General features: G+C 48.1%; 6 protein-coding genes across 6 annotated transcripts; all 6 read right to left on the bottom strand.

Moving 5' to 3' along the window:
* Position 1: 1 nt before the first annotated feature.
* BDV37DRAFT_292734 (zinc-dependent alcohol dehydrogenase) lies at positions 2–1,301 on the bottom strand (the record flags this gene model as incomplete). The annotated part of the gene is made up of 4 exons (XM_032089238.1): positions 2–483; positions 537–615; positions 674–1,041; positions 1,136–1,301. 4 exons carry the CDS (start codon positions 1,299–1,301, stop codon positions 2–4), a joined length of 1,095 nt encoding a protein of 364 aa, XP_031946936.1.
* Positions 1,302–2,038: 737 nt separating this feature from the next.
* Positions 2,039–5,198, bottom strand: BDV37DRAFT_80346 (putative translation elongation factor EF-1 subunit). Its single transcript, XM_032091255.1, has 4 exons — positions 4,527–5,198; positions 3,700–4,473; positions 3,465–3,647; positions 2,039–3,409 (listed from the first exon to the last, which is right to left on the bottom strand). Exons 1-4 carry the CDS (start codon positions 4,699–4,701, stop codon positions 2,202–2,204), a joined length of 2,340 nt encoding a protein of 779 aa, XP_031946935.1. The 5' UTR covers positions 4,702–5,198; the 3' UTR covers positions 2,039–2,201.
* A 258-nt stretch (positions 5,199–5,456) lies between these two features.
* Positions 5,457–9,548, bottom strand: pan2n2 (poly(A)-specific ribonuclease). Its single transcript, XM_032080607.1, has 4 exons — positions 9,079–9,548; positions 7,731–9,028; positions 6,559–7,674; positions 5,457–6,501 (listed from the first exon to the last, which is right to left on the bottom strand). The coding sequence occupies exons 1-4, from the start codon at positions 9,205–9,207 to the stop codon at positions 5,574–5,576; spliced, it is 3,471 nt and encodes a 1,156-aa protein (XP_031946934.1). The 5' UTR covers positions 9,208–9,548; the 3' UTR covers positions 5,457–5,573.
* Positions 9,549–11,204: 1,656 nt separating this feature from the next.
* BDV37DRAFT_236392 (ESCRT-0 subunit protein HSE1) lies at positions 11,205–13,761 on the bottom strand. Its single transcript, XM_032080606.1, has 7 exons — positions 13,252–13,761; positions 13,093–13,142; positions 12,982–13,016; positions 12,827–12,902; positions 12,666–12,764; positions 12,490–12,610; positions 11,205–12,429 (listed from the first exon to the last, which is right to left on the bottom strand). The coding sequence occupies exons 1-7, from the start codon at positions 13,289–13,291 to the stop codon at positions 11,804–11,806; spliced, it is 1,047 nt and encodes a 348-aa protein (XP_031946933.1). The 5' UTR covers positions 13,292–13,761; the 3' UTR covers positions 11,205–11,803.
* Positions 13,762–14,282: 521 nt separating this feature from the next.
* On the bottom strand, positions 14,283–17,934 carry pakA (mitogen-activated protein kinase kinase kinase kinase STE20). The gene is made up of 4 exons (XM_032091254.1): positions 15,658–17,934; positions 15,497–15,596; positions 15,111–15,445; positions 14,283–15,059 (listed from the first exon to the last, which is right to left on the bottom strand). Exons 1-4 carry the CDS (start codon positions 17,662–17,664, stop codon positions 14,955–14,957), a joined length of 2,547 nt encoding a protein of 848 aa, XP_031946932.1. The 5' UTR covers positions 17,665–17,934; the 3' UTR covers positions 14,283–14,954.
* A 3,106-nt stretch (positions 17,935–21,040) lies between these two features.
* On the bottom strand, positions 21,041–22,922 carry BDV37DRAFT_236378 (putative nucleoside transporter). Its single transcript, XM_032080605.1, has 3 exons — positions 22,452–22,922; positions 21,688–22,369; positions 21,041–21,605 (listed from the first exon to the last, which is right to left on the bottom strand). The coding sequence occupies exons 1-3, from the start codon at positions 22,797–22,799 to the stop codon at positions 21,112–21,114; spliced, it is 1,524 nt and encodes a 507-aa protein (XP_031946931.1). The 5' UTR covers positions 22,800–22,922; the 3' UTR covers positions 21,041–21,111.
* Positions 22,923–24,426: the final 1,504 nt, after the last annotated feature.

Genomic DNA, 24,426 nt, shown 5'->3' with positions numbered 1-24,426 from the left:
GCTACTCCGATATCTGTAGCACGATCCTTCCTGCAATATCACCCTTCTCCATCTCCTCATATACCTGAGGCAACTCTTTAAACTTGCGGACTTTAATCTCTGGTTTCACCACACCACGCCTGACGAGGTCGACAGCCTCCATACATTCCTTCAGTGAGCCTACAAGATTTCCGGTAATCTTAAGTCCCTTGATCACGATGGTGCAGATCGGTGTCTCCAGCACCGGTCGGCCTGGAGGAATGCCAACACAGCTCAGTGTTCCGCCAACACGTAGCATTTCGCAGGCGTGAGCAAAAGCCTTTGCGCTTCCAGCTGTAACTACGACTGCGTGCGCCCCAAGCCCGGTGATTTCATGAACGCGCTGGACGGGGTCGGCCGAGGTGAAGTCAATAAATTCAGTAGCTCCGAGGCGAAGGACAAAGTCGCGTTTGTCTGCTGCATCAACACCAATGACCAATGCTCCTTGGGCTTTTGCGTATTGAACTGTTCAATTTAGCATTATATCAATGCATGTAGCTCCAATTATGACGACTCACCAGCTAAATGCCCAAGGCCACCTCCAGCACCAACAACGACCAGCCAGTGTCCCGCCCTGATATTAGCATTTAGTACCGCCTGCGTGGGGTATCAGTATCCTCAGCGGTAACAACAGGGACAAAGCAGAACCACCAACCTTATAGGCTGTGACACCAGCACATAAAACCGGCCCAATGACCACCGGATCAATATCATCCGGTAAGATCGTCAAATAATCCGCATCAAGTGCAATGAACTCCTGGAAGCTACCATCCTCATGGTGCAAATGATTTGTGCTCTTGACGCAATACTGTTCCGTCCCAGCGAGGCAGAACTCACAGCGTCGACAGATCCGACTCGAGAACCGGATTCCCACAAGACCTCCTACCTTTAAATCAGAACCACATCCGGGCCCGAGTGCCACAATCCGGCCAACCCCTTCGTGGCCGCCGACATGGGGGAGTTTAATCTTAGTTATGGGGTCACCAGACGGACCAGCTGCAGTGCCGTTCTTTGTATGGAGGTCTAATATTTAGCAGATTAGCAGATGTGCATAAAAGCCATATCAAAGTGTGTCAGTCTTTCTACGATAGCCAAGAAATATATATATAAAACGCACCACTTTGGCAGACACCAGTATACAGAACCTTCGCCAGGACTTCATTCTCGCCGGGTGTAGGAACTGGATATCCCTCACGAAACTCGACGTCTCCCCCCAGCTCGGATACCAGAGCTACAGTCTGAGTGGAGGGTATAGGGCCAGAAGTTGGTCGAAGGGCACCCATGATGAATATAGATATTGTTTCCTTAGTTGTTTCTCCAACCATTCAATAGACAACGAGAGCGGACAGCCACTGGTATAAATAGGCCTCTGGGTTCCAAACGTTCGTCTTCGCACCCGAAATCCGGATGGATCATTACGTATCATCCCTTCCTACCATGGGATTCAGCTTGTGGGAAGGCAATTCTCCAATTGATTACTTTTGCCATGGGCCCTGGTAGAGCTCCAATATACTCCGGAGAATTGCGTGGGGAGTTTTAACTCTTCGTAATGGCCAATACTGTAACTACGGAGTAGATCTGAGAATTACCAGTAGGGGCTCTCTGTTTTATACCACGTATCGGAGTAGAGTTATAATTTACAACCACGTATTTCTCCGAATGCAACCCAGCCCCGAAAGCGCCAGACGAAATGGAAACATGAGTAGCAAACATGGGTCGAAAAGTACCTATGCCTCTTGTCGTTCCCCTCATTTTGACACATCTACTCCGCCTTTTGTCCGCGGTTTGTGGCACGCTATTTCTCCGAGGTATTTCTCCGTGGAGGGTCTTCTGGGCTGCGTGACAAATAGGGATAGAAATTGGTTTGGGGGTAGTAGGTATTGGTTACTTTAAGTAATGGGTGATTCGTCTTGGGCATGCAGGGGTATAAAGATACGTATAAATCAGAGATTATTGAAGCTTTGTTATCAAATAACCCTGAGATCCCGCAGGCTCGGTATGTGAGACCTCATTATCCAATTGAAGCTCTTCCTTTTGTTCGTCCTGTTTGATGGTTTCTAGGTCCTTGAAGTACGTAAAAGACACAAGAGCCCTTGCAGTCTCCATTTTCTATGTATATATAGACCTTTGACTAGATAAATACATTCCTCCTTGAACGTAGGTCAAAGCCGCTCCAAGAATACTTATTCCAACAACCCAGCCGCAACGGTCTCACCTCCAGCCCGAAGAACAATTCTCGTAGGCGCCTCCAAAGGCACAGCATGATCCAGTTCCACAACGATTCGTGCCACGGAGCCTGGGCCAACGATCTTTGGCTTCTTCTTGATGGCGGCACCAGAGCCTTTATCCAACGTTGCGACAAGTCGACTTATCCGTCCAGGCACATGAAGGCGTCCCCGATGAACGTCAACCATGCTAGGCATCAGATGCTCAAATGCCAACACCTTGGCTGTGAATGATGTGATATTGGCGATAGGCGCAGAGGCACGGCAGATCACATCGCCGGAACGCAGGTGGATGGGGTCAATGTTTGCAAGGTTGAGCACCACGTTCTGACCCGCTACAGCCCAGTCGCTCGGTTCACCGTCCACTTCCAAGCTTCGAACCAATGCCGTTTCGCTGCTAGGCATCGTGAGAATTTGATCACCCACTTGCAAGCTGCCTGCATCGATCCGACCGGAAATCGAAAGGGGATTTTGGACGCTTCCGCGGAAGACATCACCAATGGTCATCCGCAATGGCTTGTCGAGGGCATGGGAGTAAGGCTCGGTAGCTTCAAGCTCCTCAATTAGGGTACGACCTGTATACCATGACACATTTGGATCCTCGCTTCGCTTTGTGACATTGTCACCACTGATGCCTGAACATGGCACAAATGCAATGTTTTTGGCCTGGAATCCCGCAGTGGTCAAGAAAGCTGAAACCTGTTGCTCGATCTCGTCATAGCGATCCTTGTTCCACTGAACAGAGTCCATCTTATTCACAGCAACAATAATTCGCTGAACACCCATGCTCCGCACCAGAAGAGCGTGCTCCTTAGTCTGACCCTTTAAGCCAGACTCAAAGTTCCCCGTGCCTGAATCAATAACAAGAACAGCAAAATCGGCCTGGCTAGCACCAGCTATCATGTTCGGCACAAAATCTCTGTGGCCGGGAGCATCTACAATTGTGAAGACGGTCTTCTCTGTCTCAAACTTGTTAGTCGCGATATCGATAGTGACACCGCGTGCTCTCTCCTCGGAACCTTGATCCAGCACCCAGGCAAGAGCAAAAGAGCCTTTGCCAATCTTCTCAGCTTCTCGCCGATACTTGTCAAGGGTCCGTTGGTCTATTGCCTTCAGATCAGCAAGTAAGCGGCCCATGAGCGTACTTTTTCCCGCATCGACATGGCCTGAGCCACCATTAGCAACACAATCCTGTGATAAGAAATGTGGGTGAAAACAAACCGATGACTGCAAAATTCATGGCATTTTTCCGCTTCGACTTTTGGTATTCGGATAAAACGTCCAGATTCTTGCTCTTAACGGTCACCTTCTCTGCGACGCTTAGGTTGTTCATGCCACCCGCTAGGTCGGTTTGGTTTTTCTTATCGCCAGCCGGCTTAGAAGCAGGCTGTTTCGACTTGAAGCCTGCACGTCTATTAGGGAGAGAGGTCCTAGATCTTGCGCCGAATAGCCAAACCTTTTGCAGAGCTTTGTGCGTTCAAGACGACATCATCTGGGCTTGGGCCTGTGAAATCAAAGGGTTCAGTAAGATCTTGTCCGTATATCTCCATCAGATCCAAAGAAGTTGAGAATAAGGGACTGGGCTCGGTCATCTTTGGTCGCGTAACATCCCCAACGATAGTGCTAGCGAAAGTAGAAGGCGAGGCGCGAATATTGACAGTAGGCTGTTCTTTTTCATCCTCTTTGTCCAAAGGCTCTGCAGTAATCTCTTGTTGTACATTTGCTAAATTATTCGGCGACGCCCCATTCTGCTTGACTGGCTCAGGAGACGGCTTCTTCTGGGGTGAATGGCTCCCGAGACGGGACAACTTTCCCAAAGGACGCGGCGATTGGGCACCCTCAGGCTTTTGTGATTTCCCATTGCCAGCAAGCCTTTCACGGAGAGATAAAGAAGCGCCTTTCTGCTCCGTTGAATGCGCTGGTGTCTTATCCACCTCAGCATTCTGCGGAGGGACCGCAGTTGAAGCCTTGTCACCCTCCTTTTTCTTGCGGGCAGCAGCCAAAGCAGCTAGTTTCGAAACCTTTCCACCAGATTCAGGAGACCCACCAAGAAGTCCAAGCCGAGGATAAAGAGGCTCTATGAGAATATCGGCCTTACGATGCGCCGGGACATTGAGCCACGGTGAGTCGCGGAAGAAGTCTGCGGCAGAGAAATGTGGGGGCTCTTGCGGAGCCGTATCAGGAGGTAAAGGGTATGCAGGCACTGAAAACCTGTTAGAACATTCTCGAGCTTCCATTTGGAGTCAGTTTACCAGCCAAAACCGAGGGACAGGGTACACTCACCACTATCGCAAAGGTGCGACAAGGGGGATTCCGCTGGAGACTCGAGCCTGCCCATGGGGGAATGGGGCAAGTTATATAAACAAAAGTGATCACGCTTACCTTTCGCCTTCGGAGCCGGAGCGGACGTGCTCTCCTTCTTCTTCACTTCCTTAGCTTTCTTATCTAACCAAGCCATCGCAATTAGCGTCCATGCCACCTCATCGATTTATCCCGTTGAACAGCAACACCCATTCGTCCATCTGCATAGCTTTCGTCAAACTCACTTCTTAAGTAGTTCACGGACTTTGCCACATCGTTATAGTAGTGCCATAATGCTTCCTGAACTTCGTCCCGCGAGGCCGTTACAGAAGGCGACCCCGCGAGGAGTTGACTCAACACCTCTGCAGTACACTGTTCGAGGAATTCCTGTTCTTCGGGATCTGGTGAGTCATATCCATCATCATCGAAATCATCATCATCGTAAGCTACAGCCTTTACGCGATGGCGCGACATGGTGGCTGTTGTGATTGTTGGAGGGGCAGGTGGACTTGGAGGGGTTCAGCCGCACCAGGCTGGTGTGTGGACGGGGAGTAAGGTGAGGGCAAGTATTCCAGCACGTCACGTCTCTCGGTGGTGTCTCCCAATCACCCAGATGCGAATTACCGGGCGCAGTGGATCAGAGGAATAGTGTAGCAGATGCCGAATTGTAAAGGAAGAAGAGGCCAACCTCCAAACGTCATTCCCTCATTTATTGTCCCCGCTCCGCAGACCGCTTTCCACCCTAATACATAAACATGAATCCTCTTATTGGCCCATCGTAGAGCATAGATCCGAAGAAGATTAATAGTAAACAAACCGAAAAATTTCCAGTTCGTAGATGTAAATAATGAAGTTCAGTTGTATTGTTTTCTAAAAATGGCTCTAGCAACTAGTGACTAAAAGCAAGTGTCGTGTCTGTCTGCAGAGCAGCTACTACGTACACCAACACTAACGTATCTCTATCCAGTCCTACGACATGTCATACCATCATGAATAATTGTCAGTGCGAAATTCTCTCTAAGGGGGTGGTCATTTCAATGGACTCCCACCAAAAAAGTCTCCTGTTCCCGGGCCAGCAAAGCTGCCATTACTCGGGGTCAGAGCAACCGAGCGTCGGAATCCCTGTCTGGGTGTAGTGGGCGCACTGGCAGCAGGGGCGGTCACTTCAGGAGTGCTGGGGGTGTTTCTACCGCTATTATTCTGCATCGTCACTGCAGTTCCAGGCCGTGATAAAACGGCTGTAGCGCCGTTTCGAGCTGGTGGTCGGAATCCTAGTTTGGATCCCTCGCGGAATAGCTCCTCAAGTATTTGTGAGACCACCCCTGCGTCTTCATATTCCTGGAACTTCTTCCAAAGACGGAGGGCCATGCGTGCATCTTCAATGGAATCATGCCCTTGGTTATTGTCGGTGGGTTCTTCTTGGATATATTCCTTGAACACAGCCCAGGCTAAGTATCGGAGACTGAGACGCCGATTCTTACCTGGGTGGAAGAACAAATACTGTGTATCGACTGTCTGACTTTTGGGGACTTGGATATTGATTTTGCGGAAGTCGGAGGCTAATCCGTGCCCGACAAAAACGCATCCCAAATTGAGGAGTAGCCACAACTTCTTATATGCGACTTTAAGTGGGACAAGATTGTGCTGGCTAGTCCTCGGGTCTAAGTCACCGGGTTTAATACCAGAGTATTGAGTGACATAGTCAACGATTGTCTCTTTGATGGTGATATAATCATCGATAAAAGGTACGCCTTCTCGAGTCCCGGAGCCTCTAAGAACGGAAACTCGAGCAAGGCCACTCTTGCTGGGCCGTACAATTTCTTGAGAACCATCGGCTTTCACATCGATCTCTGCTTTTTCGAGATCAACAAATTCGGTGTCAAGGGCAACAGGAGTACCAGGGCTCGGCTTCTCTTCCTCTGAAAGAGTAGCAAGTGATTCCACGGGGCGACCGCCACTAAAAGGAATGGTCAGCATGGAACTATCTCGGCTTTGTAGCACAGATTCAACCCACTTAAGTGACCAATCACGGTAAAGAAGAGTTGTGTCAAGGACGTTCTTCCAGTTATCATCCATGGCGTGGCGAGCATCCTTCACCTGGTATGCCAGCACACACGGCACTTTCCACGGTTGATTGAATCGGAGCGCTTCATCCTTGTCTACCTCCGTGACCAGGAAGTCATTGAACAGATGCCACTTATTTGCAGACTCCGGCTCGCGCGAGGAGATTGACACATTAATAAAGGAGACTAGATGAGCTTTCTGATGCTCGGGAATATCAATTTCTGAAACCACGCCTACCAATTCATATACCACAAGGCCCGGCATGTTGTTCTGCATCCGCATTCGAAGGTCTTCCCCTTCAAAGCACAAGATCTGGCCAGCATCAACCACGAGGCCAACCGCTTCTGGTAACCATCCGGGAATTGCCCAAAGCCGTTTGCAGATAGGATTATTTAGTGCGGTGTTGAGCATCATAACGAGTGGCATGCGATGTACTGTCTTCCGAATAGCCACTTGCTGGTAACGTCGGCAGTAATTGCACCATCCTCTGTTTTGAGTCTCGCGCTCAATGCTTGCCCGTAAAATGTTTGAGAAACGGTACGCAGGGTTCCTACGGATCTGCTTTATATCAATTGCCGGGTAAATTAACTCATTAACCAGCGAGTTCCCTGGTCGGACAATTTCCTTCTGGCAAAACATGCAGCGAATAGACTCGGAAGCAACGGTTGCTAATTTATGGTCGAGGTCATCTGAGCTCGGGAGGATCATGCGGAAATCATGAGAAATTTGGCCAAGGAAAAATCTGTTGACAGCCTGAATTGAAGTAGACAACGCCTTATTCGTCAAATTCTCTTCAAGTAGCCCCAAACTGGAGGCTTCCCGAAAACTACCGAAAGTTTTTAGAAGATTTGTCGCTTGACAGTTTTGACCGTCGGCTTTCTCAAGCATATCGAAGAGATAGCCCATCTCACATAGGAGGCAGTTCTCAAATATGCATGTGCTTGCGGCGTGGTGGAGAGCTACATTTCGTATCAACGGGATGAACTTGAATAGCTGGAGGAGAGCGTTTGTGAAGGAGTTTGCAATGTGTGTCTCTAGACCAGAGAATTTAGTCTGGTTATAGAATCTGTATCAAATGTCAACTGATCTGTTTTGATTTGTAGAGCTCAGTGTGTGTCTTACCGAAAGTCGAAATCATCGACACCAAATCGGCTGTATTTGATCTCGACATTACTGTACTTGAGAAGAGGGTCGTCCTCTGCTTCGCCGTTAAGCTTCGTGCCCGCAAGTGTCTCCGCCGTATCAGTAACGAGGCCATCCGACTTCGCCTTACTTTGTTCTCTTGCCTTTTCGCTCAGGAACTTCGGCGCGATAAGGGCAGGTTCCGAATTGGCCATCGCGCGAGTATTCTCTACTTGATTTCGTCGAGTCTTTTTCGGGTTCGGTGCATAGTGCCCAATCTCCGCGGGACGTAGGTAGGGAATTAGTGCTTGGTCAATAGGGGCCGGCGGGTTGCCAATCTCAAAAACAAGGTGGCTTGGCCAAGCAGAAAACAGCCGCTCGTGGTAATATGGCATCCCAATCATACTCAAGGGCGTATCGGGTGACCAGTCAAGGGGTGGAGGTCGGGCAGGTACATCCGCAAATTCAACTTCCTTGCTCATCTCATTGAAATGTACTTTCGATGGAGAACCCCACAAGTGGATCGCACACTCGGCATCATTTATGGCTAATGCCTCCCCAGAGGGCGACAAATCGATCCCAAGCATGAACGAAACATTGGCTTGGCGGAGATTGATTGCGTTAGGGTTCATAAGGTCGACCACCTGCAGCTGACCGGTCTGTGACGCAACAAAACTGGTGGTATGCAGTTTAGGATGCATGCGTACATACGCAGCTCCAGCATGGAAAGGTATAGGAGGTAATGGTGATAGTGTCTTGAGGTCATAAACGTTGGCCAAGGGGTCGACGATCGGTGATCCCAGATGTCGAACCGAAAATCCACAGGTGACCAGAAGGTCATTCCTAGCATCCATATCATTAACAGCTGTTCCGTGAGCCTTCCAAGACTTAACGACACGAAAATCAGTGAGACTCAAGGCGTTCACTGATCCGGTGTCTGTCGCAGCACAAAGATATCGACTCTTTTTCATCATAGTATAATTATATTCGGTCGGCAGCTTGTCGACTATGTGTCCCTTATCGATATCAATTGTGAACATTGACTTCTGACACCCCGCTACTATAACTTTGTTCAGTTGTGCTGTGAAACTCATGCAGCGTAGATCCGTCATGTCCTCATGAGTAATGTGCCATTGCGTCAGGCCACGCCGGGTTATCATATGCACACTCTTCGAAGACAACGATATCACGCCTCTATCATGAAACAGTATCTGCCGTACGGGGCCTTCGGAAACTGGGTGTGCTCGGACGGAGGTATATCTCTGTAATTCTGGACCGCAAAAGGATGTAATTCGGCCCTGCAAACGCAGATCAGCACCTGGCCAACTTCTAGAATCAACGACCTTACATATTCGTTCCCAGCCCACAACAATTCCATCACATCATCAAAGGCTATTGCTGTCGCAATCGTTGGCATACCATGTGGGCTTGGAGGTGGCACCGGAATGCGCGACAGTTCATCCCAATCGGCTTCCATGGTGCTAACATTGCACCCGGGTTTGCGCCCGAGCTTCTATCGTCTTTAAATCAGATGCAGGCGGCGTGTACAATTCCTAAAGGTTGAAACGGTCTTGTTCATTCGGGAAGAGAGCGAAATCGGGCATTGTTCGGCGTAGACGCGATTACGGGGGGAGCTAACAAAGGTCGTTTTTGAGAATCGCAGCACGCGGTCTTGAAGGGGTAGAAACCGAGCTAAGATATCCCATTCACTAGCAATCTCACCCTTCTCTGTTCGAAAATATACTTGGAAAGCCCCCCAAGCGTGCAATCTGCAAAGGTAAGGCGGTAATACTGATGAGGTACCGACACGTCATCACGTGAAAGCTAGAGCGGGGGACATGTAGTATCGCCTGAGGCAGTGATCAGGTTGCCCAAAAGAGAAAAACCAAAAAGAAGCATCAAGTATACACACTGCTTGTCCTAATGCCACAAACCCAGGCGCATACTTATACCCCAAGCTATGGCACTTTGGTCATATGCATTCATATTGGATATTGACTTTTCCTAGTTCTAAAATACTCACCTCTGAACATATACTTGCACCAAAAGATCGGAACATACTACGATGTAGGCAAAACAAACCATAGCACATGCAAATTGTATAGAGTGAGCAACAGCACTATAGTCCCAATTCAGCACAGAAGCAATGCATATTCAGTACACGTGGAGCTTTTAAAACTTCAATCGTATTTCAAGTGCTCATATAAAATAGAAATCAAGATCATGTTTCGTAGTACTTTGAATGCGTTTAATCGCACCATGTATGTGTATACCATATCGGACCGCCAATGACCGCCTTCGAAGGTTGGAATTATTAGCTCAGGGGGAAAATCCCCGACCGTAACAAAAGTCGTCGTTGTCTGCATACCGCAGTATTAATAACCACACCAAAAGGGGTCATATAAATGTGAAAATTTCTCATATGATGCATTATACAAGTAGGCATTCTAAGGAAATTTTATTGGGAAAATTAATCGCTTTTGACGGCGTTATAAGCTTGAGATCTTGACCCTCCAGAAGATACAGGATCCCTATTCCTTCCCTGACAGACTGTATAAAATCAGGGTTCAGCCCTTTCTCCATCCAAATGTAATATAGTGCGCTTTCAAGTAGTAGGAGTGTCGGGTATCTATTCCGGAGTATGTACCTATCTCTATTGACCATCCGTAGAACTCTTGCCAAGAACTTTGATATGATTAAAAGATGTAAACCATCTTCACTGGGCATAAGCTTGATGGGGCTTTTATCAGGGCCAAGTGGAAGGGTCCATACGTTGCCGTTTCTATCGGCTGCGACTAGTCAAGGAACATTCGCCCAGTGTCTATAAGTACTTAGATATACTTCTATGACGAAGATCAGGGTAGCTATATCGTGATTTTTCTGAGCTGTTGCGACTATGGGGATTTCATTTACATAATCAAACGAAGTGCATCGAACACATGACAAAAGTCCATATTCGTCTTGTGGTTAGGCACACAACAAGGCGCAAGTGAAAATGAACAACTGGCTACCAAGATCGACAAAGCAGGCTAATGTAACAGAAAAAGCAAAAGCAATCCTCCGGCACTCGCCTACACCCGAGACCAAGCATCAAACCGTCATCGCGTTACACAAACCTCAATGGGAAAATGGTGCCAATACGCCGGTTCATTAAGTGAAATCATGATATTCAGATCTTGTAAGCCTCGCCACTAATGGTTAACGATAGAATGAAGCTGGGTTAGAGCTAGGTGCCGTTCCTTGGGATGGGTTGTATGCTTGATAGCCTCCTGCTCCGGGCGTTAAAGAAGGGTAAGGTGCCGGTGTTGACGTTGTGCCCGGGACAGGGGGGGGCTGATGCATAGGTGGTTGTTGATTGGAAGCTGGGCCTGTAGGATACGGGGGCTGTGGCTTAGCTGCATCTTCATGGACATAAGGAGGGTATTCCTGCTGCTGCTGCTGTTGTTGTTGTTGTTGTTGATGATGTTGCTGCTGCTGCTGCTGCTGCTGCTGCTGCTGGAACGGTGGCTGGACAGCCGGCGGGGCTTGTCCGCTAGCAGGATATGGAATTCGTTGGTTTGCGGAAGGATGCTCAACAGGAGAGTCATAAACAGATGTTCCTAGCTCTTGTGGGTGCTCATATGTTGATTCTGGTCGGTGATGCACGGGCTGATAGGATGCACCAGCTGGAGGTGTGCGGGTACGTGGATCGGGAGACTGAGATGTCGGAGGGTACATAGGCGCTTGATCTGCCCCGTAGTAAGGGGATGTATTGGGCTGGTGTGATTGGGTTTCTTCTCATGACATTAGAGCTATGTTTGCTAGTAATATCCCCTGGCGATCACGAACCTTGAGGCCGAGGGCTAAAATATCTTTGGGGATCAGATTGCGGAGGGCCCTGAGGATAGCCCATGGATGCCGCAGGTCCGGGATATCCATACTGAGATGGACCAGGCCTGCCATACGGGGGCTGGGCGGGGTGCGACATGGATGCCTCCAGAAGAGATTCATAGTCCCGTCTCGCTTTTATGAACTTCTCATTGAGTTGGGTGAACTCGTCTAGATACGCATCAGCTAAACGAACTGAAACGGCCTCAAGCAACTATACCTTTTTTCTGAGAATATTTGCCAATGAGCTCAATCAACTTAGGTCGAATTGCCAAAGTAGAGTGATACAGAGCTGTGATTTCTTCATTATCCTGAACGTTTGGTTCGGTACTACGTGTGCTGAGGAGTGTCAACAACTTCTCAACGTTCTTGATCTGGCCGAACACCTCGCCTTCCATCTGAGCTTCCCGCTGTAACTCTTCAACTGTAGGGTCTGGAAGCTTTTCAACATAATTGAGGGGGAAAATGCCTGTTTGCCCTCTTAGAGAGCCCTTCCACCAATCCTTATACACGGACTCAAGTACTGCAATGACATCGCCTCTGCGGAATTGTAGTTCGCCGGATTCTGAAGGCTGGAAGTCATAGAGAGCCCTAACTCGCGAGACAGTGGCAGCGGAAGTACCAGAAGGAACCGCCTGATATGTTGGGGCTTGTGCCTGGCTGGTAGGGGCAGCGTTAGAAGTACTCGACTCCGGCTGTGGCTCAGAGGCCACGGGATTCTTTTCTCTGATGGAGAGGGCCAGCGCCATCTGCAACTCCTCCTCTTCTTTCTGACGATCTGCTTCGGTTATCTCTGTCTTCACAGGCTTTGAAGGGGGCTGCAGGTTCGGGTCTGCGCGAGTTGGATGTAAGTAATGAGTCCCATCAATGCGACACCCTATCAATGACTTACTTTGTGTCTTTAGCTTCATGTATGCTTGCTCCATGATGCCGAAGTCTGGGTTACTAGAAAACATCTCTGTCCACTCTTGCATACGCTCTAGAATCTTTGCCTTGACCTGCTGGTGGGTGTTCTGCCGGAAACGCTGTCAGAGCTTTCTTCAGATGCAGGACGGCGACGATACGTACTCTGTCACTAGCAAGGCGGAGTAGGGAATCCGTGAAGCTTCGCGAAGCCAGTTCGCGGTGTATCTTCGGGCCGCAGTTCTGTGCCAAAGCATTGCCCAACTATGAGAAATGTGAGAATTCGTCCTTGGTATATTCCAGGTGTTCTGAACGAGAGTGCGAACCTCCAAAGTATACAGTTGCACATTGGCGTTTCTATGCGCAAGCCTCTTGATCAGAGCGGCAACAGCATCTTTCGCGCTATATTCAGGAACACATATTAACACCGATTCGTATAGATTTGGACCAAAACCAAGAGACAAAAGAATTTCAGACTCACCCTGACTCCTCCGCCGCAACTTTGTCGCACACATCCTATTAGACGAAGGCATCAGATAAGTACATCCAAATCCGATTGCAGTATACTGAAGTGGTAAAAGAGCTCCCATACAAGAATATATTCCCAGTTCTCCGATGTCAAATTCTCGTCGGTCGCCTTGGCTAATTGCGCAGAAGAATTCACGTCAGCAAGCTCTACATAGCAACCGGACTTGCATTTTGCCCACGAATTGCATGGCAGTATGACAGGAGAGTAGCCGGGACATCGTACCGACTGCGTCATCGAAGGCGTTCTGCTGTGCGCGGAACATGATTGTTCTTCCTCAAGCTAACCTAACTGACGGCGTAATGTCTGGATTGACGGTGGTAGGTAGTATGATCTTTCGTTTAAGAGAATACGAGACTTGTGGTCGGTGTAGTAATTTGATCGCCTGCAGGTATTGACTCGGCTAGATGTTAGCCACTGAACCTCCTGATGGCCTCCAGGTCCCTGATCAACGCCCGATGCGGGGAACCGATTGACGGTATCGAGACGTAAGGCTGAGGTCGGCTGGTTGTTGAGCAGTGTCTATTGGCTTCGTGAAGATGAAAAGGGGAAACAGACTCCCGCTAAGACTTGGAAGGGATCTCAGGAATAACGAAGGAACGTGAAGATCTCGGGCATTCAGTGGAAGGCTGCAACTGATACTGCCTTACGGTCCCAGTAGTGGTACTAAACAGGTGATCGCGCAGGCGGAGAGCTGCGCCTCTGACGCTGACTGGCCGCGCGCTACGCCCAAATAAGCGAGTTTGGGCGCCTACTAACTACTAAGTGCCTAGTATGACGATATTACCAACTGACGGAAACTTATCAGGCAGGTACCAGCCCACACGGTATCCGATCTGTATGTTTGGATACGAAGGCTATCTATCAGTACTATGTACTAGTCCGTAGGAAGATAACGTACAAAATAATTGCAAATTGTTATCCATGTGGCTCCTTTCACCTATATTGGGATAAGTACGTATCTGAGTTATATACAAATAATTAGCCAGTACCCAGAATTTGAAGTGGATAGAATTACATGTTACCATGACTGTACGGAGTACGTGCCCCCATGGGCAGAGCAGGGCAGGCATGGCATTCTTGAGCTATTTCAAGTAACTGTACAACTACCTTTCGCTGAGCTAGAGAGACCAGAACGCGGCGCAAAGAATAGAATACCTTGTGAATCTGCAGCACGAATATCGATGATCATTCAAACGGGATTTACATACAGGGTCGTTAATTTTTCAGTCGCAGCCCGGTTCAGCTCATCATGAATCCATCTTCAAGTTCGTTAATAGGGGAGACACCAGGAAGAATCCACCCTCTTCTTATTTTAAATAATATCTAAACAGCCAGGCTCTCGCTATCATTATGAGGATAAGTGAAAAAGAAATCATATATTAAACCGGCAAGAGGCCCAGCCGTGCCTTCGTATGTGCCGCTTAAGTCTGGGTTATTCTTCCCAAACGTATGCTCATTCATTATGAAGGGTCATGTCCCGCGAGCCCTAGCTTTCAATCCCGCCGGCCCAGAAAGTAGAATTACCGGCCAGTAACAATAAACGAAGGGCACCCCATATAGGATTTACAGTATTTTCCATCATCCCAACATCGGTGATGATACAAATAAAAAGAGTGAGGTGTGTGAGGAAACATCATCACAGTAAGAGGATATATTCGAACGTGAGATAAGGTGCGGAATTTTTTTTTTCGTAAGCCCCGTCACAGCAGGAAAGAAGAAAGCGCAAAGCCATCAATCATCGCCATCTATGAGATTTAGATCCAGAAGAGAAACACGGGCATGGGAGGTCGTCACGAGAGATTGTGCCATTATGCAGCAGCAGCATATCATGGCCCAGCAAGATATAAGAAAACATCAGGAGCAATGGGTATCTGGAGAAGACAGAAGACATCGACGTATATAGAGACAATTAAGTGCGAAGAGGCTCAATGACCCCCTTTTTGGGCTTTCTCCTGGGCCCTGCTTAGCCGTGCGGCTTTTACAAGGGGTGCTAAATGGGATAGAGGGGCACAAAAAGACATAAAAGGGTGCTTTTAACAAGGCGTCAGCACAGCTTCCGTTAACTGAAGTCGGGAACATACCTTCAGCAAGTCATGGGCCGAGGCTCTCTTTTCAGGATCGACCTTCAGTGCAAGGTGCAAGAAGTCTCGGAAAACCGGTGTCAGGCTCTGTTCATCCTTGATCGTGGGGGTCCCGTTCGTTGCGATCAAGTATAGTGCCCGAAGAGGTGACTCGGTGAGATACGGAGGCTCGCCCTCGATCATCTCGATGGCCATAATTCCCAAGCTCCAAATGTCAACCTTTCGACCATACTCTTTTCTCGTAACGACTTCCGGAGCCATCCAGTACGGGGTGCCGACCATCGTGTTTCGCTTGTTGTGCGAGTCGTTGATTTGGGCGCAGAATCCAAAATCGGCTATATGAGGTTAGAATATATAGAGTGAAAAATGAAGCAGAGGAACCTTACTCAATTTTATATTGCCATCCAATGACAGGAGAATGTTGTCTGATTTGATATCACGATGGATTACGCCTTTGGAATGAAGGTGCTGTAGACCATTCAGAGTCTTCACGGGAAATGGTCAGGATCCGGGCCACATGTAAATAAGGATATTTTTGGAAACTCACTTCTCTGCAGACGGCAGCAATCTGCCCTTCACTCATGATATTGAAAGTGACCACATCGGTAAGACTGCCACCCTCCATATATTCCATCACCACCCAGAGGTCTAGACCATGAAGATAACTGTCCAAGAAATTGACTATGTTCTTGTGCTTACTGTCTTTCATGACGATAATCTCATTTATAATAAGATCCTTCTTCGGTTGCAGATCAAGATTCATTTGCTTGATGGCAACACAGCTGCCTGTCGCATTGTGGTACGCGGTGAATACGCCACCAGAAGCACCCTGGCCAATCTTGTTCAGGTTGTAGTACATCTTAGTTGGATCGCCAGGAGTGCAAATGGCGACTAGTCGTGACCGTATATCCATGGCATTGCTCTGGCGAGCTCGTTGCCGTGGGCGAGCAGCGGGAACGGCACGAGCGCCTTGCTGATGCGCAGCAGATGGATCCTCCACGGGCGACACCTGTTGTGGAATTGGTTGCGTTGCTTGTTTTTGTTTTGGCTGCTGTGCCTGCTGCTGGCGTAGGCTTTGACTGCGGTCAAGTTGCTTGCCTGCAATTGCCTGTTGGGCTGCGGCCATTGCCTGCTCCTGTTGTTGTTGGTACTGTGTTGGCGTGGAGGCCACAGCTGGTGACACCCATGGAGCAACTGTGCCGTTAGCCTTAGAGTTTGATCTGCTCAGCTGCGGCCCAGACGGTAAGGGCTCGGATTCCGGTATGGGTGGTGTGCCGAACGGCTGAGCATTCTCCGGGATCGTTCCAAACTGAGGCCAGGGATCCTGTGCTGGTCTTGTCGTAGCGTATGAAGCAGTAGTTGGGGGCTGAGGAGCAGGGCGGGCGGGCGTCATATTAGCGGCAGCTGGGGGTCTTGGAGGGGCTCGGTTGGGTACAAGGCCACCAACTGGGGGTGACATAGCCTGGGTTGCCGCTGGAGCGCCCCGGGGAATCGGAGGTGGCGCTCTTGGGTTTTCAAAACTCCCCTCATGGTTTTGTGGGAAACGTGGGCTTGTGGGAGATGAGGCTCGCTGGCCCACAGTGCCATAGGGAGTCGAGCCACCAGAGCTGGGCTGCGATGAGGCAGTGGTAACTGGTTGATGATGGGCATATGCGTGGTCAAACTTGTGCCAGACCTCATCGTCTCCTTGCGCATTCTTCTCGTAGAATCTCATAATATCAACCATAGTTTGCGGGTGTTCTTCCTGCTCCTTCTTTGAGATACCGCTTTCCTGTAACAGGCGTTGCCATTCTTTAGGCAGGCCCGTGAACTGGCCCGTCTGGTTATCGTAGCCGACATGTGTGACATGGACGGGATTCTCCGGTGCAGAGATCTTAATACCACGAGGAGAACCTAGCATGCTGTTGACGAAGCTGGAGAAGCTGGCCTTCTTACTTCGCCCAACCGGTTTAGTGCCATTTCCCTCATCGGAATATCGCTTAGTATTCGTCGAGCGATCGCTATCCGTTCTATTTACTAGGGCGTCCATACGGTTGTGTAGAGCGGTGAAGCTAGCGGATTGTCTGAGTCCTCGAGTGTCGGGGGCTGTCTGAGACCGTAACGTCGGAGGTTTCTGGGTTGGTTGTCTGTCGGACTCGGCAGTGTTTTCTTGCAAAGCACTTAGCATACCCCGTGAATCAAACGGGGCACCGATCAATTCATCTGAGCTTTGAGCGTTGAGTGAGAACCGTCCCGAGTGGGGCGGACGGGATTTGGTGGTGTTGTGGTTACCAGAGAAATAGCCAGATTCGTTGTTTGCAAGAACTGGGGATGGCCCACCACTGTTCTGATCCAGAGAGGATGTAGAAGAGCCGTATGCGTTGGATCTCGTGCGCGAATGTTCTCGGCTTCTGCTGGCAGAAGAACGCGGATACACGGGCGCTGAGGGGTGTCGTTTAAGTGACGTGTTGCTCTGCTGACTCTTAAGCATGCGGGAACCGATACTAGGAGGGTCCTTGTGAAGCTTGCTTGACGGTCGTCGAAATTTGAGGGAAGAAAAACTATCGTGATTCATGACGTGCGGATTTTACGGGGGATATTCCAGCAGGTCGGGCGGTTTGGTGGTTGCAGGGTAAGTGCCACTAGGCTCAATGTTGGGCTTGATTGGAGGGACTGGAGGGGGGGGGAAAGCCACCTGTGGTGAGGCGGTGCTTTCAGGCTGAGCAGCCCAGTCCGTCAATATCGATTGTGGAACTAGGTACTTCGGGGGGGGGGGGTGCGTGATGCTGTATGGTAGGATGTGTCCACTGAGAGGAAGGTTGTCGTTGGAGCAATGAGGGGATCGGGGATGCAAGAAGATCCAGATAGCGATGCAAGGGAGGGCGCGAAAAGAAGCTGCCGCGGGCTACCGTCAACCAGTGGTTAGCACGTGGAGAGCCGCTCGCTGGATGGATCAGAAACCACAGCGTCCAAACGATTAATTTGATAAAGTAGACTTTAAAGGCGGTGACGGGCTTTCAACTCCGAGAGGGAAGCATGAAAAGGGGACCCGAAAAAACAGGGAAAATCAAATAAAAAATAATATATAATGAAAGGAGCAAATTTATGAATGGAGATCAACAGAATAAAAAGCAAGAAAATAAAAAGAGATATATGTGATTAACCGACAGCTCAGCACACAGACCTGCAACCCATGGGGTGGTGGAAAAGGCTGGAAAGGGTAAAAAAAGGAAATAAAGAAAAAGCAATAACAATGCTATGACGGTGACAACTCGAAGAGGAGAAGAGTACGGAGAATAATTAATCAACCTCAGTTGGGGAACCAGTGATTTAGTTAGATTGGAGGCTGGGCCAGCTACGGGGGACAAGCGAGTGCCAAACGGCCCGTCCAGCGTCATTGCAATAATAATATTATTATCAACGGTACATGCTATGGGGAAGGATAATTTCCTTTCACGGGCCAGCCACTAGGGTTGTTGACTTGGCTTGATCTCATTGTCACAGTTGACAAAAATAATAATAATAATAATAAAATAACAAGAATAAGGGCGGTCAATGGGAATTAATGCTATTTAACTTTGTGTGATCCGTAGGTATTTATTGATTTATTTTTCTTGATTTATTTTTCTTTCTATTATCTTTCTTTCTTCCGATCCTTCTATAATATCGTTGCATAGCGAACCCGTGATTGGTACTTTTGGTATGATACATACGAGAACTACTCTTTACACAGGTTGGAAATTCCTGACAACTACTTGCTAGTATATACTTGGAAAATCCGTCACTTTGTACTCCGTACTAGGGTATACATCATCTGTCTCAGATCATCCATCCTCTAAGCAAAAAGAAAAATTCTAGACACCTGTTAGACCTTGGACTCCATTGCAATGGGGTCGTTGACTCGTTGACCCGAACAGCTCCCAGACACCCACCCTCACTCTTGGGAAATTACAATCCGAGTCCACACAGTCTGTTAGCCGTAGAAGACATCCTTCGGATCAGTGTGGCTCCATTTTTATTTATTTTACCCATGCTTCTCCCTTTACATTTTCAAGGCATGCCGGTACGTAAAGTGGTTTCATTTATCTCTATCGACCTTTTCCGATCGTGCTCCAACCTAAATCTCGAGGCACAATGTGAAGCTCACATCCTTCGAAACATTCTTGTGTCCGCTGGAAGCTCCACTTTGGAAGGCGGGGCTAAGGTTCCTTGACACAGTCGGCCTATGGTTGGATAGAAAGTTCCAAGCCGTCAACCAGACTTTCCCTGAACCATAATTCGGGTGACATATTTGCCAACCCGAGCTTCGACTCACATCTCCAGGATTGGTTCGGTTGGGATCAGACAGCGCCTTAATTTCCACTGTCTCGACTTGCCGGAGACAATCACCGTCTTACCATATTGCTTATTATTCTCGGTTCGGTCTTTTCTGATGCTGTGTAGCCCTAATCAGCAATCTAGAAATTCGAGAAGGACAATTTAGTGGATCTTCACACCTCGGGAGCTCAGGTCTCTTCTTCCTCCACCCACCAACAAAGTTAATTAGAGAGAGGACCACGCAAACCAAATATTTAATAAAAAAAAAAAAAAAAAAAAAAAAAAAGGGAGGAAAAAAAAAAAAAAAAAAAAAAAAAAAAAATGAAGACGTAATACTGCTGTGAACCTTCTGCCCAACCGTTTTGCTCTTCAAAATTCTGTACATGTTATGCTGCAGGTACAGTACCAACTACCAACACCATCCTCGGTCGACCGGATGAGCAAATTCCTACTCATTCCCCCTGCAGTCAGAACACAGCCCAGCCAAGTCGCACAAATGTTTCTCATTCCCGACTAGTCAGGCAATTAGTCTATCTAAGCCAACTCCCAGGTATATTGCAGTCCTTGTGGGCTATCATATGTGACTGGTAGTCGGTTAGACTCTTCCAGAAACGCGGGACGATACAGCCAATCCACCGTCCTCCTTCATTAGTGCTGCTGGTAAACGATCCTTATGGTGTACGATTTCTCCCCAGAGCATGGGTATCTTAGGAACTCCACTTGTATAAATCAGGAGTTTCTTTTTTTTTTTTTTCCCTTTGACCTTGTTATATCGTAGCCAAAGCAGTAATACGAATAGACTCTGTCCGATTCAATCAATTTGCGACCTGTGGCTGTCGTGCTAGCCCCAGAACAGACTCCTAGGGAAAGTGCCTGGTGGATCATTTCTTGGGGTGGAACATCGTCTCTGATGAGTCATCTGGTATTCACGTGATTATCACTCTTATGGAAAGGAGAGATCAATGAAGCTATACAGAGTATACACTTCCAGAAAGGGTAATATTGTGCCAAATCCACCGAATGCATGCGATCATGGTACTGCTAGTAGTTCCGAAGCTCTTCCCAATTAAGCATATCCCAATCAGTCTAGGATACAGAGTGCAGTACCTATAAACATCCACCCAACTACGGATACGCTAGGTATATCCTTTGCTATGGCTATGTGCACATCGTTTGATTCTAGGTTATTTAAGTAGGTGGGCAGTATTCCTTTCACAGCTCCAGAGTAGCCCTATGATAATACCTGACCATTAGGCTCATTGTTTTGCGCGCTCATAATCCATCGTAATCTGAGTCGTGAAATGGAATATATAATGTCAGTGTGCGCATCACTTCCGATTGAAGAAACCTCTGGATATTGGACCGTCATAATTGACCTTTTATGGTAGATCACACCAACTATTAATATTTAGACCTCGTGCAAAGTTATACACAAATTGAAATACAGCGCTCCGTTAATTGGTTTACAGCCCACTCTGGAGAAATCTCTACCATGAGTGAGCCCACTTAACCTACCTTTCCCCCATTTTAAGACTCCTCGTTTGAGGTACAGGCAAAGCGAGCTGAATACGTAACTCTGAGATGTTGGCCATCGCATTGCGATTCTTCTTGGCCATACCTAAACTCTAACTTTCCATTAACACCCTGGCCAGCGGACTATCTGCACACGAGGATATTCTAGGTTCGGCCCGCTGCATGAAAGGAGCTACCGTCCAATATACTTCAACTCCAGCTTCCTCAACGGTATGTACGAAACACTCGTGAAAACCAATGCTAGCTCATTGGCTATATCTCCCCCATCCGCGCCGATCAATTTTGCGATGGCACCGACATAATATGTCTCAACCATGCCTACGATCCATCCCGCCGCGCCGCACAGAAAAGCAGTAAGGCCCGCGAACCCAATAGGCATTTTCGACGGCGTATTCCAGGCATCAAGATCGTAGTTTGCTACATTGCCGCCCCGGAAAACGTAGTGTTCGCAGAACAATATGACGAAAAATGAGGTGTTCCAATAGCCCAGCAAGGAGAGGAAGTTCTCCAGTACGTCTAGCAAGTGATCTCGGCCGGCGATGCCCAGGGCCAGGATGCAGCCGAAGACAAGAGTAGACCAGATCGCTCTGGGGACCTTTTCACATGGCTTGGCGAAGAGCTGAGCTGAGAGTGCACTGGAGTAGATGGCGATGCAGTTGACGCCAACTGTATAAGAGATATGTCAGTTTGAAATCTTTCTTTGGATATATAGTATAGCTGAGTGTGGGTTATACTAGCGTTCACGTACTTCCGGAAAGGACTAGAAGAACCAGTAGAAATTTGGCGAATCCGCTGGGATAGATGATTTCTTGTAAGATTTCCCCGATTCCATTGCCGTAGGCGGCAGCCCATTCTGGATTCGTATCTAAGGCCGAGCTGATACAGGCTCCAAGTAGCATTCCAATGCAGGTTGGGATCGTGATTCCGAGGGTGGTGTAGAGGAATACTTTGACCTTGGAGATATTCACCGGGTAGTGCACGTAGAAGTCTGAGACGATCGAGCTCCAAGATGCACTGGAGCCATACACAACGCTGATTAGACTCAGAACATTCCCAGATCTTGTGATGCCCGACACCGTTGCAGGTGCAGCAAGATTTGCCCGATGCGCTGACTCGCCATAGATAATCATGAAAATGACGAAGAACACCATCCATGCATACTGCTCGTACATGAGAACCCCCTTCAGTCCGATAAAACTGAAAAGAAAACTTATGCATGCGACAATCACTACTCCCACAGCGATTGAGACATGACCGTCTGAAACAGCACTCAATGCGAGACCACCAGTAATGCAATTAACGGATGCCCATCCCAGCTGTTCAATGACGTTTAAAAGAGCAATGATAGACGATGGGTAAAATCCTAACGAGTACCTCGAAATGGCGACCTGACGGAGACCGGTCTCAGGACCCATCGTCGCACACCAACCCTATAGATAAATGTGAGCTTTCAGATACCAGAAACATCAGAATCCACGGTAAGCCAAAGACAGTAGGAAAAGGTATCCGAACCGTCACAGCGGCACCCAGTAACGTTGAACATATTATGATAGGAATAGTTTGCCCCAAAGATAGGCCGAATTGCTTTCCCAAGAATCCGGTACTGAAGCAGCTGATGTTCATTGTCGCAGACGCCCACATAAAAGCCATTGCTAGCGAATTGGGAGGATTGCGGCCTTCGGGGAGCACCCTGTCGAGACTGTGGGACTCAATACCCAACTTCTTATCCAAATATTCTTCATAGTATCTGATTCGGGCCAAGAGTCCTCGTGGCTTCGTAGGGGTCTCTTCCTCGAATGGCACGGAAGAAAGCCCAGCCTGGGCTTCTTTCCCAGCTTCAAGGGTGTAAGTATCCATCATGCGAATGGTTATGCACTGACAAGCATAATGTGCGAAAAGTCTTAGGCAAAAGCACTTGACTTAACGGGCCGAACCATGTATTTATGAGACCGAGTTCTTACTAGTATGGTGCTTAGCTCGAGCCCAAGTAGCCCTCATTCGCTGGGGTAAAATTCTTTTATCTTCAATTTTTCCGATAGCGCCACTCATGTGTGGAACGGAAGTTCTCTTATCAAGGTCATATGTTCTTCAGTTTAGCTCGATGCTGAAGGGGTCAAAGTGCAGAGAGGTGACTACGGATTCCAGAGAGTAAGGGTAAGGATTTATTGACCCACGCTCTATACTGGTACTATATCGCAATTTACTAATTTACTGGCGCCAATAAGCACTGCTTTTGCATTTATTTTTCATTAATGCAGACCATTCGAGCCGTGATCAAGGAAAAATTTGCGGAAATGCGTATCTCAATCAAGCTTTGGGTCCACTTCGGCCCAAGCTTAGCCTGTGCCTTTTACATGGGTGGTGGGTCGGAAGTCCAAACCTTCGCTAGTCCTTCACTTGTGTAGAGTTGCCCTTGAACCCAGCCATTATTGACACAATATACGCTCGTCTCATTGCTTATCCTTTGAGTTGTATCTCGGTGTTTCCCCCCCCCAACGGACAATATGTGTCAGTCTTCTCCCTGATATGGCCTTCTGAAGTAACTATAATTTGTTTTTTCATACACCTACTATGTTGACCTGTAAACGACTTTATCGCTCAATTCCTTGGATTACATCGTCAATACGAACCATGGAATATTCATCGTTAGGGTTCAGATTAGTACTCAATAAACTTCAGAGCATTAACATGTGTCTTGAACCAAGATTAGCCTACTATACCCCAGTGTTTTTCATGCACCTTCTACTCTCTTCAATACTCTTTACCAGATCTCCAGATCTACTTACTGTATTTGTCTTCTAGCAATATGGGTTCAATCAGATAAATCTTTTGCAGTAGTTTGATATCCAGGCTCAAGACTTCGGTGACCGTTGTAAATGATTAAGTTGAAAGCTCAAGTTAGGGTGAGTACCAGGAAAACTTGAGGTAGTCATGACATTATTTGTCGCAAGGTTTAAAACTATATCGACCGAAGATGATGTGTGCTACGCCCAGTAAACCATACATTAATTGTCGCAAACTAAAAACAAATGGGGTCTATTCTCGTTCACCTAGCATATAAAGTTCTATGTTTGTTGAGATATATCCGGATGCAGCGCAAGATAAGGACTAACCAAGTATATCGACTCGTATACTTTTGCAGCCTGAATGATGGAGTATGGCGCGCTGCTCCTCTATCAGCAGATGTATTGCTTGTCAATTCGCTGATCTCGTGCGTCCAAAGCTTCCAAGTTTGAACAAGAACCAAGGTCAATGACATATCACAGACTGGAATGATCGGTATTGATGAGGTCCTAACCAACGACCAAAGGCAGTAGTTACTAGACGCCCTATGACAATTCCACCTGCATACCCCTGCCCGAGGATCCTGCCCCGCCGGACGGGGCTCCATTAGGATACATATAGAAGCAATGTACCGGCATCTCCCCTATGTTTGTGGCCAGACATACCAACCGACGAAGCCGGCTGGCTACGAGAAAAGCAAGTA

Source organism: Aspergillus pseudonomiae (assembly GCF_009193645.1).
Source record: "Aspergillus pseudonomiae strain CBS 119388 unplaced genomic scaffold BDV37scaffold_2, whole genome shotgun sequence".
Classification (NCBI taxonomy): domain Eukaryota; kingdom Fungi; phylum Ascomycota; class Eurotiomycetes; order Eurotiales; family Aspergillaceae; genus Aspergillus; species Aspergillus pseudonomiae.
Note: the sequence above shows the minus strand (reverse complement) of the source record. Positions and strands in the feature narration are given on the sequence as shown.

Coding starts and splice junctions, on each gene's coding strand:
- BDV37DRAFT_80346 (XM_032091255.1), bottom strand. CDS start 4,701: ATGGCTTGGTTAGATAAGAAAGCTAAGGAAGTGAAGAAGAAGGAGAGC. Junction 3,648..3,699: donor CGCACAAAGCTCTGCAAAAG/GTTTGGCTATTC, acceptor ATAGACGTGCAG/GCTTCAAGTCGAAACAGCCT. Junction 3,410..3,464: donor CATGAATTTTGCAGTCATCG/GTTTGTTTTCAC, acceptor ATGGTGGCTCAG/GCCATGTCGATGCGGGAAAA.
- pan2n2 (XM_032080607.1), bottom strand. CDS start 9,207: ATGGAAGCCGATTGGGATGAACTGTCGCGCATTCCGGTGCCACCTCCA. Junction 7,675..7,730: donor GTCGATGATTTCGACTTTCG/GTAAGACACACA, acceptor CATTTGATACAG/ATTCTATAACCAGACTAAAT. Junction 6,502..6,558: donor TACCGTGATTGGTCACTTAA/GTGGGTTGAATC, acceptor CATTCCTTTTAG/TGGCGGTCGCCCCGTGGAAT.
- BDV37DRAFT_236392 (XM_032080606.1), bottom strand. CDS start 13,291: ATGTTCCGCGCACAGCAGAACGCCTTCGATGACGCAGTCG. Junction 12,903..12,981: donor GTTGCGGCGGAGGAGTCAGG/GTGAGTCTGAAA, acceptor TCCTGAATATAG/CGCGAAAGATGCTGTTGCCG. Junction 12,765..12,826: donor TGCAACTGTATACTTTGGAG/GTTCGCACTCTC, acceptor CATTTCTCATAG/TTGGGCAATGCTTTGGCACA.
- pakA (XM_032091254.1), bottom strand. CDS start 17,664: ATGAATCACGATAGTTTTTCTTCCCTCAAATTTCGACGACCGTCAAGC. Junction 15,597..15,657: donor TTGCTGCCGTCTGCAGAGAA/GTGAGTTTCCAA, acceptor TTTCCCGTGAAG/ACTCTGAATGGTCTACAGCA. Junction 15,060..15,110: donor CGGCCCATGACTTGCTGAAG/GTATGTTCCCGA, acceptor CCTTGTTAAAAG/CACCCTTTTATGTCTTTTTG.
- BDV37DRAFT_236378 (XM_032080605.1), bottom strand. CDS start 22,799: ATGATGGATACTTACACCCTTGAAGCTGGGAAAGAAGCCCAGGCTGGG. Junction 22,370..22,451: donor TACTGGGTGCCGCTGTGACG/GTTCGGATACCT, acceptor ATTTATCTATAG/GGTTGGTGTGCGACGATGGG. Junction 21,606..21,687: donor TCTTCTAGTCCTTTCCGGAA/GTACGTGAACGC, acceptor TCTCTTATACAG/TTGGCGTCAACTGCATCGCC.